This window comes from Rhipicephalus sanguineus, chromosome 4, assembly GCF_013339695.2.
Source record: "Rhipicephalus sanguineus isolate Rsan-2018 chromosome 4, BIME_Rsan_1.4, whole genome shotgun sequence".
NCBI classification, from domain to species: domain Eukaryota; kingdom Metazoa; phylum Arthropoda; class Arachnida; order Ixodida; family Ixodidae; genus Rhipicephalus; species Rhipicephalus sanguineus.
The window spans coordinates 169479204-169490594 of record NC_051179.1 but is presented as its reverse complement, the minus strand read 5'-3'; the positions used below and the strand labels follow the sequence as shown (position 1 = coordinate 169490594).

General features: G+C 46.4%; 1 protein-coding gene across 1 annotated transcript in view; it reads right to left on the bottom strand.

The window, feature by feature from the left end:
* Positions 1–262: 262 nt before the first annotated feature.
* The window catches only part of LOC119390889 (cytochrome P450 3A8-like), a 67856-nt gene continuing 56727 nt past the window's right edge, over positions 263–11391 (bottom strand). Inside the window, exon 5 of the mRNA XM_037658593.2 lies at positions 263–1418. Coding sequence (XP_037514521.1) covers positions 474–1418 — 945 coding nt within the window. The 3' untranslated portion in view covers positions 263–473. The remainder of the gene's footprint in view (positions 1419–11391) is intronic.

The window sequence follows — 11391 nt, the reverse complement described above, 5'->3', positions numbered from 1 at the left end:
AGAAATCATATGTTCCTGAGGCTTCGTTATTTGTAACTTTATGGCTCTTTCTTTATGACTGTAAAAACTATGCACCTTGTTCACTTTGTATAAAACTGCGTTTTGTGTGTATTATTAGTGTATAATGTTGTTTCTGTTGATACATTCCCTGAGTGTGTGCATTCGGGGCCCTGAGGTCCCGTCAGGCAGAGCACGTCCGCCTTTTGCCCTTGTATCCGGGACAATACTGTCTGAAGTAACGAGCGGAAATCAAAATGAAATAAACAGACTTTTGATCCCAAGCCATAAGCAAGTACATATAAAAAAGCATTCCAAATGCCTGCAGTCTCTAAGGTTGTATACACCCTAAGAAAATGTGGCTGAATAGAAAATGCGTGAGCTGAAGTGAATATACCCCGAAATTAAAATTACGGGCCAAATTCGAATAATTCATTCAGCCGAGCGAAAGCAACTTGAAAACAGGTACATGTGTTTCAGCTTCGTCGTGTCACTAGAAGCTTGATATTGCGAACAGGATTGAGTGTGACCATCGGCACGGTTAGCTTCATCGGGTCACCGGTCTCATCGCACGCGCTGAAAACGTACGTCCTTACTAATTTGGCGAGCACCGTCTTCAACTCTAGCAAGGCGAACCGACGCCCTATGCACTCGCGCGGTCCCAAACCGAACGGCACGTATGCCGCCGCGTGCCTCCGTTCTTGTTGCCCGGTGTCCGAGAGAAATCGACTTGGAATAAATTTTTGCGGCTCGGGCCATATGTTTGGGTTATGGTGAACGTGCCACGTGGGCAGAATGACGTGCGTGCCAGCGGGCAAAGTGTAACCCGCGACTGCCGTGTCTTTTGAACACACCCTAGCGGTGAACAGGACGATAGGAGGATAGAGTCGGAGGCACTCGCTCACTACCATGTCCATTCGCTTGAGCTTCTGGACATCCTCGTAAGCGAGGCGAACAGTGCCCTCCGCCAGCTGGGAGTTGACCTCTTGGAAAAGCATGTCCTGCTCTTCGGGATGCCGGGCCAGTTCGTACAAAATGAAGGCGAGTGTCGTAGCGGTTGTCTCGAAGCCTCCTGCGAGAAAGACAAAACAATTTGCCACAAGGTGTCTGTCCGTGATTTCTACTGTGCCGCTGTCTTCTTGTGCAGCCTCGGCTCTAGAGTCGAGCAACAGCTGGATAATGTCCACGGAGCTTCGTTGTTTCCCTTCTTTTTCCGCCGATCGGACACCTATGACCTTGCGGAGGTTGTCAGCAATCTGAATTACCACCTTCCCATAGTTCATCAGAGGGAAAATCCAAGCGTAAACCTTTCGGAGAATCGGAATGGCGACTGCAGACGCCATCATACGTTGGTCCACATCAAGGAACATCTTATTCAAAAGTTTGAGCGTAGGGTCGTCACCGTTTCTCTGGCAATCAACCTGCAAATATAGTGCAAAAAACGAGTCATAAGTTAAGACAGTGTTAGGGAAAATAATATAAAGTACGATCATATTTAAAATTTCCTGCCCTGGCAATAACCGTGGGAAATGTACGCTCGTTTAAACGAACGCGTTTCAACATAGCCACAAAATTCTGCCAATCAAAAGCCAAAGCTCCTCTGATCATGCGAGCGAGATATTATAACATTTACGCAGGAGGTAATTTACAATTTCCTTTAAAGATAAACAGCGCACAAAAAAACGTAAACAATAAAGAGAGGGAAGACACACAGCGCTGCACTCACAACTGAAAGTTTATTGGACGGTAACATGAACTTACCTTCCAATTCACCTTCACATTTGGCATCTCACTACGCCACGTGCGGTTTTACAACCGGTTTTTCAAACGCCGTTGTAAGCACTATGACCAGCTCACACGTGAAGTCTGAGAAGCTTTGCACATTAGCAAGTCTCGTCCAAATTGTGTTATCTAATCCTCAGCCACGTTGCACAAAAAGAAGTTTTGTTTTATTGATAAGTGTATTACTTAATAATTCTTTTCTGAAGTTGACCTCACTTGACATGCGCGGTCTTACGCTTATAAATTCATGGTACCTTCCAATGAATCTTCAGTTGTGAGTGCAGCGCTGTGTGCGTTCCCTCCCTTTTTTTGTTTACGTTTTTTTTTGTGCGCTGTTTTATTCAAAAATGAACGAGCACCAACTACCCCAACCTGCCAATTCGTTACAATATATTCTTTTAAAGACAGCCAAAAATCAATCGCACCCATCTTCGCAACGTAATAGGTAATCGGTGACCGTGCTCACGTACGTGCTGTATTCGGTCGCTCGTCTACGACAGCACGTACTATGCAAATCGCGATTTTCAAATTTCCAAAATTACCAGTACATTTGCCAGTACACACTCACTGCCTCGTTTGTAGTAGTAGGCAGTTTGAGAAAATATATACATACGGAGGGATGGAAGGAGAATATTTTTACTGATGGCCGCACTGTAACTGTCCAGCTCAAACAGGTGAAACCTAACGGCGGTCATCAGCGAACGAGGGAAAAGTAAATGACAGGGGGACAGGGAAAGTACAGGTGGCGAGTATACATGGTGTTAGGATCGGGGTTGCCTGGCCCATCGCTGGCCCATACGCAACGGAACGCCACAAACTTTTTTGGAAGTCACCTGTCATAACCCTATTCACGGCACCCATCTCTTAAACCTTCTTTGCATATCGGCTAACAAAAAAAAAACATAGAGCGCTAAAGAAAACAAAGTTCAATACTAGTTGAACTAAACCGTCAACAATCGCGGAAACCACAAGGATAACTAATTCCTAACTAAAATCAACAGACAAAAAAATTCCTTTCAATAAATCCTGAGCCGACATTCCATGAAAAGCGAATAGCTGTCCTCAACAACTTTTCAGGCGCACTCGTGGTGGTCACGCCCAGAAGGCTTTTCTCGTCGAGGGGGGTGTACGATACGCATGAAAGTTAATCACCCCCTCGCCGAACTCCACTACGTTCCTCACAACGGACTTGCCTTTGTCGCCTCCTTCTACCTCGCGAAGATCACCGACCTCGCGATCTCGCACCTGATCCAACGCTCCGCGAAAAGAACAACGGGGAGTTCCTTTGCCCTCCGACCCTTTGCGCGAACCATGCGCTTCTGTTTTCTTTATCTTTCGGCGGCTCGGACGCGTGCGGTAGGAACCTGTCAATGACGACAATCGCACTTCTCTCGCAATTTCGCGCCGACGTTAGAACTTCTTCCTCAAACGCGTCGCGATCTTAGCTGCCTTTCTGTCTTTCGGACGCTTTCTACTTTTTGCACGCTTCTTGGTGCAGACTTTGCAGCCTTTCGTCCGCCTCCGATTCTCATCAGCTTCAACATGCACGTCAGCTGTCTCGCGCACTCTCGATTGCGCATCAACTCATCCTCCGACCGAATGCGCTGCGCTTTTCCATTCTTTCTGGCCTCTCAGACTCATGCGATACAGACCTGTCAGAGATGACAACGGCACCTTTCTCGCCTTTTCTCTGCGACGTTTGAAGCCTTTCTTCAAACGCGTCGCGATCTCGGCCGCGTTTTCGTCCTTTAGACGCTTTCTCCGTTTTGCACGCTTCTTGGTGCCGACTTTCAAGCCTTTCGTCCGCCTCTGATACTCGTCGACATCGTCATAACACTCGCAATCTGTCTCCCGCGCACCGTGTTGATGATTGCAGCAATTCATCCTCTCCTTCAGTCGCTGGACCGGCGGACAGGTCAATGCTCTCTCGAACAATGCCGCTACTTACTCTTTTACAAGGGAGCTCGCATACCAGAGAGCTGTTCGTAACTGCATTGTCTTCTTTACTCAGTTCCTCAGTTAGCCCTTGTGGCCCTTGGTTTCTCAGGGTGGGATCTCTTTCATTTCTGGCACTCCGAACGGCAAGACTTCCGTCTAGGAGCTCTCCTGTGCACTTCGCTTCGCGACATACCCGAGAACCCTCTGAACTCCCGACTCCTTCCTTAGCTGGCGCGCCTTCCTAGACATCGTCTTTAGTGCTGTAAGCTCTCTTTCCTTGGAACGGGTTAGGGCCTCTGCTAGCCCTGCACCTGCAGTAGCCTTATCTCTGACTTTAAACGGCACCGCCGCCACATAGCACCGTTTGTGCGCTACATCTACGGATGTCTGGCCTCTTTGCGGCTGTACGTCCCGCTCATGGTGCAACCTTTCTATCGCCTCTATTAATGCCTCCTTCTCCCTACGTTTTTCCTGGCTGCGCTCACATTCTCTTTGCTTATCAACTTCAGTGTGCTGCTGCCAACTGTTTGACATGGGGGCTAAAACCGACCCTTTTTCACGTTCTAGGCATTCTTCTCTCTGGCCTTTGTACTCGGCCGAACCTACACTACCACAGGGCTGAACAACGTATCCTTAACCTCAGTTAGTTCCCTCAAGCCGTCTGACACAGGGGCTAAAATTGAGCCTTTGCCACGTCCGAGGCACTCAGCGGGCCGGTTAGCCATATTTCCTCTTCCCCGATGCGTGCCCTCGTCCGATGTCCTAGCTTTGCGCGTATGCCTAAAACGCTGTCGGAATTCTTTTGTTGACAAGCGACATTTGCGCAGCAGCGCCTCCTTGACCTTGTCATACGCTTCAGCGTCCTCTCTACTGAGTCTCGCTATGACATCGGCGGCCTCGCACGGAAGTTGTGTGAGCAATTCGTGCGGCCGACTTTCGAGGGAGAATCCGGCCTTATCGCATGTTCGCTGAAAATTAACAAGAAAAGGTGCGATGTCCTCGCCAACTTTGAACGGCTGCAAAAGGTCTATCATCGTTACCGACTCCCTCACTATGGGAACATGGCTTGCGGCGGATATACGAAGTTCCAGCTCCCTTAGGTTCAACTCGTGTTGCCTCTCGGCAGCTTTCTTTTCTCTTTCCTTTATCTCTCTTTCTTTGTTCTCTTTATCTATTTCCTTATTTCTAGCTCGAATGTCCTCATGAGCTTTCTGGGGCTCCTCGAGAGTCACCTTCTCTGGCTCCATAATCGGGAGGATCTGTCGCTACCGCTTAGCAGAGCCAACGGAAATACCCAACTCCTTGCAAATTTCAAGGAAGTCCTGCACACTGAACGTGTCCATACTGACACTGCACTCCGCCTCGTTTACCCTCTACTGAAGCTAAGCGGTCAAACCATCCAATTCTTGGCTGACCAAACAAAGATACAAGCCTATAACAAACGTCCAAACCTGCTAACAGCGACGTGGGCTAGCTAGGTCTGGCAATAAGACAGGTAAACTTCAGACGTCACCACACAAGGGTAGCTGACGCTGGCCGATCCCACCGAGCTGCCATCCATGCTATGCTATACCTTGTCCCTTCCTTTTTCTCTCTCCTCATCCTCACTTCTCTTTCCCACCCCCTTTCTATGCATGGACATGCTATACGAGTTTCTCCCTGTGTGACGCAATTCACAGCTATGCTATGTTTTACCCTCTCCGTTCCCCCTTTCCCTCCTCCTCACTCTCACTTCCTTCCCACCCCTTTGCTGTACATGACTATGCCATACGTGGGTTCGCCTACGTGACGCCAAGCGACGATATGAGACGACAGCATACTCCCTCCTTTCCTTCCTCCTCAAGCTCACTTCTCTTTCCCACCCCCATACTACACATAGTTACGTTATACATGGTTTTGCCTGCATGACGTCATAAATGGCTGTGTTATGGTTTACCCTCTCCCATCCTCGTTTTTCTCCCCCTCACTTCACTTTCCCGCACTCTTACAATACCATACTATGCATGGAAAAATCCATAAACAGGGGGCTGGTGTTCGAACCGACGTTTCGACAAGTGAACTTGTCTTCTTCAAGGCTGGAACTGATTTCCTTAGCTATCGTGTGTGTATGCTTCGTGCCCTCTCCAGAGGGGGGGTGGGGCAGGGGGGTGGAGAGGCCGCTGTGACGAACTGTGTGAGTCACAAGGAAGGCGAAAAAAAAAAGAACAAAAAGCGGGGGGGGGCGAAAGGGGAGGGTGTACGTTTCGCTGAATGATTTTCAGTGCAAGCACGCGGCATTTTAACAATAGTAGGTTCGAAATTCCTAAAAGGGCTTAACTCTCGTTGGTTTCCGTTGTGTATGTACCATAACGAATCGATTCAAGAGCCCCCTTAGAAACGTTAATACCTGCTGGCTGGAGTGTATTGAACTTGTGAATGAGCTATTACTCTGTATATTTTCTGTCCCTTGGGGACCGTAAAATTGATGAAGTATGAAAAGTTTGAGAGCTTTGAAATTGTGAGCTGCTACATTAAATTGCTGTGCCACTGCTTTGGGTAACTTCTTCGCTGTGTCCGCGCGATTCCCGTTTATTCTAACATTAACACGTCCCGTTTGGCCACTGTACTGTTTTTGAGAATATGAACATTCGATCATGTAGATAACGTTTGAACTAGTGCAGGTGAAACTAGATTTTATATGATGGACGTAGTCGCTTCCGGTGCTTTTAACCATAACGTCATCTTGAAGGTGTTTACAAGACAAGTCTTACATCTTGGACGAGAACAAGGTGTTATGTGGGTAGTAGAATGAGGGCTTACTTTTGCATGCACTAACATGTCCTTCCTATTGCGGCGATACACGACCTTTGGTACTCCGGGAAACGCTTTTCTAAGGCGCTCGTTGCTTGCCAGTATTGGGTAATACTTACAGAGGATATTATTTACGTTTGGTAGCGCACTTGAGTATTTCGTTATAAATGCTGGCGGCTGGTTGGGCTGCGCTACGGGGGCCCTTTGAGCTAGTGGTGATTTCCTGTCTAGTCGACGTGCTTCGGTGTAGAACTTGTTTAGAGCATCTTGCGGGTAATTTATTTTAACTAATGTTTCCTTTAGGTTGCTTAAGTGGTGAACGTAGTCACTGTCATCGCTACAGATCCTTCTTTACGCCTCGCCTGTCCTACAAATATCCCCTGTTTGCAGTGTCACGGGTGATGACTAGTGTAATCTAGGTATTGCTGGCTGTCTGTTGGTTTTCCGTAAAGCGTCGTCTTTAATGTTTCTGCTTCAATAGATACCGTCGTGTCTAGAAAGTTAATTTCACTGGAAGAATGGTGCATGGTGACTTTAATACTAGAGTGAAACTTGTTACAGTGGTCCATAAATGCCTTTAGTGTACTTGCACCATGTTCCGAGATGATAAATATGTTGTCTGTGTAACGGAGATAGGTGGAAGGATTCACTGAAATGATTCCTACAGCTCTGATTATAACTGTCCCATAAAAACGTTGGCGTATGTTGGCACAAAAGGGGTTCCTGTACTAGTGCCGAACATTTGCAGGTAGTAGGACGAATAAAATTCAAAATAATTTAGCGTCAGGACTAATTTCAGTAACGATAGGTAAACTTCAGCATTGGGTCATTCCACGCCAAACGTCCCAGACATTGCGCTCGACCCTCTCCAATTGTATTGTAAAAAATTGTGGATGTTCATATCTGTGCACTATTAGCCCTCGGAAAATATTTTTTTTGAAAAAAAAATTTCTTGTCTGTTAGAGTGATTTGAATTTTGCCGTAGTGGGTGAAACATAGGTTGCGAAAAAATACTCTAAAAAATACACTACTCTACGGAACGCCTTAAATATCTTCTGTTTACTTGAAAAGGAATGGCACTATCTTATTATCGCCCATTGACGACCACTACTTTGTCTCACGATGTGCTTTGTGGTGAAGCAATGCTGCAATTCTGCGCCCATTTTGATTATTTTTTAAAAATTCTACGAATATTACAGACAAAATAGGACTATATCACATGGCTGGATAGTTCGCAGTAAGCGTGTCAAAAAAGTATTTAAGTCGATGACCGAGTAGTTTTGAAGTGGAAGGGGCGCGAACATTGAAAGATGTGTGAAATGCTCCACGTTCAGGCACATGTAGAGTGGTGATGCAGTCCAAGTAAAAATGCACGCTTGGTCTCGTTGGGAAGAGTAAACAAAGGAGATTTATTTGTGAAAGTTTAATCGGAGTATTTTTTTTGTTTTTGGCGAGAAACAAAAATTTATGTTGAGCGTTCGCGGCGTGCCTGGGCGCGGGCCCGTAAGTCCGCTTCACTGCGCCGCCACTGTTCCTTGGGGCAACGGAAGTATGCAGCGTCCACGCGGGTGGCACGATCGTGTGCTGCTGTGAGTTTTCACGTTGCTGAAAACTTGCAAACAGTGTATATGGCTGGCAGAATGCTTCGGAAGGGCACTAAAGGCTGCCGGTTAGTAGTCGTAGCAGAGCACGATTTCATTGCCACGTCACTGCATGCAGCAGGTACGACAGGCGCACAGCTTGGGTTGTGTTTTCGATCTCTGCGGAGGTTGCGGTTCTTACTTCCGTTGCCGACGTAATGACCTTCGCCACTTGAAATGCCTGTGTTGCTGAGTAGGTGGTGAGCCCGGCATTGAGAGTGGTCAGTGATGATGGCACGAAATGGTGAAACGTGCGCATACCTTTGAGGGAGATTGTGGACTCAAACCTTGCTGAGAGCTCAACTTTCTGCAACGCTGCATGCGATGCCTTCATCTTAGTAATCGCCTTGCGATTACTAAGCGAAGACGATAGATATTTAAAAGGACGAAGCCGCCTTAAAGTCGGCTTCGTCCTTTTGCATATTTATCGCTTTCGGTTTCCGTTGTACAGGCTCTCCGTCTAAAATATGATACGATAGCAGTATACTCACCACTCGCAATGTTTATCTTACGCGCTGCCAAGCTAGGGATGCGGCCGAAAGACGAACCTTCGAGTGCCGCGTTCTCGCTCGGCGACGCGATCACCGGAGCAAAGTTCACCTCTGCCGAAGATCCGAGCGTAAGAATACGTAGCACCATTCGGCTCCGAGGCACGAATGGCGCGAGTCACGTTCAAGCGAGCTGCCCATAAAAAAGAATTATAAGTGTATTCCCGGTGCCCGTTAGCCACTTTTATTATATAATATATTTTAAACGAACCATCACTCGTTTTCCCTGACACTTCGTCGGCGGCACTGCGGAAAGCCGAAGAATGCGTGTCGAAACGTGAAAACTCACAGCAGCACACGATCGTGCCACCTGCGTGGGCGCTGCATACTTCCGTTGCCCCAAGGAACAGTGGCGGCGCAGTGAAGCGGACTTACGGGGCCGCGCCCAGGCACGGCGCGAACGCTCAACATAAATTTTTGTTTCTCGCCAAAAACAAAAAGCACTCCGATAAAACTTTCACAAATAAATCTCCTTTGTTTACTCTTCCCAACGAGACCAAGCGTGCATTTTTACTTGGACTGCATCACCACTCTACATGTGCCTGAACGTGGGGCATTTCACACATTTTTCAATGTTTGCGCCCCTTCCACTTCGAAACTACTCGGTCATCGACTTCAATACTTTTTTGACACGCTTACTGCCAACTATCCAGCCATGTGATATAGTCCTATTTTGTCTGTAATATTCGTAGAATTTTTAAAAAATGATTAAAATGGGCGTAGAATTGCAGCATTGCTTCACCACAAAGCACATCGTGAGACAAAGTAGTGGTCGTCAGTGGGCGATAATAAGATAGTGCCGTTCCTTTTCAAGTAAACAGAAGATATTTAAGGCGTTGCGTGAAGTATTGTATTTTTAGAGTATTTTTTCGCAACCTATGTTTCACCCACTACGGCAAAATTCAAATCACTGTAACAGACAAGAAAATTTTTTTTTCCAAAAAATACTTACCGAGGGCAAATAGTGTACTGATATGAACGTCCACAATTTTTTACAATACAATTGGAGAGGGTCGAGCGCAATGTCTGGGACGTGTGGCGTGGAATGACCCCAATATGTGTTTGCTTGCTTTCTATGAGTGTTTTTGAGACCGCTTGAATCCCTTCAGCGATAGGTATATGTATATTCGTATACAAGGAGCAGACATCTAATATCACCAGAATGGCCCGATCCGAGAGTGTTTGTGTTTCGTTAATAGAATCTGTTATTAGAAGGAAACGATTTGAAAACGTCGATAGCGACTCAGTAGGTGTATTGTTGTTAGATACTGTAGGCCTACCCGGGATTTGAGCGATAAGCAGTTCATCTATGGACACCTTATGAATCTTCAGAAGAAGCGGCCTGCTTGCTTATTTTTAGGCATTAGGAACCGTTGCTCAGAGTGTGTGATTAATTCCCTGGTTAGAAAATCCGTGATCATGTGCTGTATACCATTACTATATTCTTGAGTCGGGTCCGAGGCTAATTTTCGATAGTGCGTGTTGTTGCTTAGTTGTCTGATAGCTTCATTTTTATATTTTTTCTATAGGCCAGATTACTATACTACCACCCTTGTCCGCTGGTTTTATGACAATCTCCTTTCTGTTTGAAAGTTGTTTCAGGACCTCGTGCACCAGAGAACATAACCCATTTCATCATTCACTGTGGCACTAACAACTGTACTTACAACAACGGCGACGTCACTGTGGAGGCCCTGAAGACTGTGGAAAACGATTTGCAGAACAACAGACCAGACGCAAAACCCTAACAACAATTCTGCCTAGGATCGCAAACAAACACTGATCAATCATAGCACAATGACGCACACTCCTATCTCCTGCACTAGGATCACGTAAAATTAACGAATTTCTTCTGGACATTGAACACGGCCACAAGAACGTTGATGTCATCCATCGCGCGGAAATTCGTTAGGACCCAGACATTATGCTCGCTCGGGACGGACTACCCCCTAACTTTTCAGGCGTCAATGTAATTTGCAGCAACATCAAGTACAGAATCAGGAATGAATTTAAACAGACGGAGCCAATGACACAATCTAAGGGACCGTCCCACGAACCAGAACAACACGCTGCACATGCAACAAGCACTAGCTGAAACTCACGCCCAACCGTAGCTAAAACACAAGAAGCATCTACTCAGACGGTGGACGTGATTATGACACCAGTAACAGAACCCACACAACAAGCAGAGGCAACAAGTTCACGCACTTCCCTAACAGAGACATCTGCGAACGCTAGCAAACAGATGCAGAAACACGCATCGGGTCAGACCTCACCACTAACACAAAGAGTAGTAAGAAAACACCCCCTGAAAATGTTGTGCCCCGGAGGTCTGCCCGACTCCAACAGAAATGACTAACAAACACCAAGGACAGGAAAGGCAACCGCAAATCGTCTTTTCTCCAATACCGTAAACTTGCCGTAAAACAAACTACAGAATGCATTTGAAGAAATACTCTAGCTACGATGTGCTCTTGGTACCTTACCGCCTAAACTATTAGCGAAATGGAACAGCATTTTAGAAAGCGCGTCATTGTCATTAATAGATATTTTAAAAGAACGTTGCGGAAATCAACTTGCTTTAATAACCAACCAATTTAATAGCGTTAAACTATCCGAAGAGGAAACTGAAGAACTTGCCCAATTTGTACAACGTAGAGAAGATAAATTGCTGATCAAGGAAAAGCGCAAAGAAA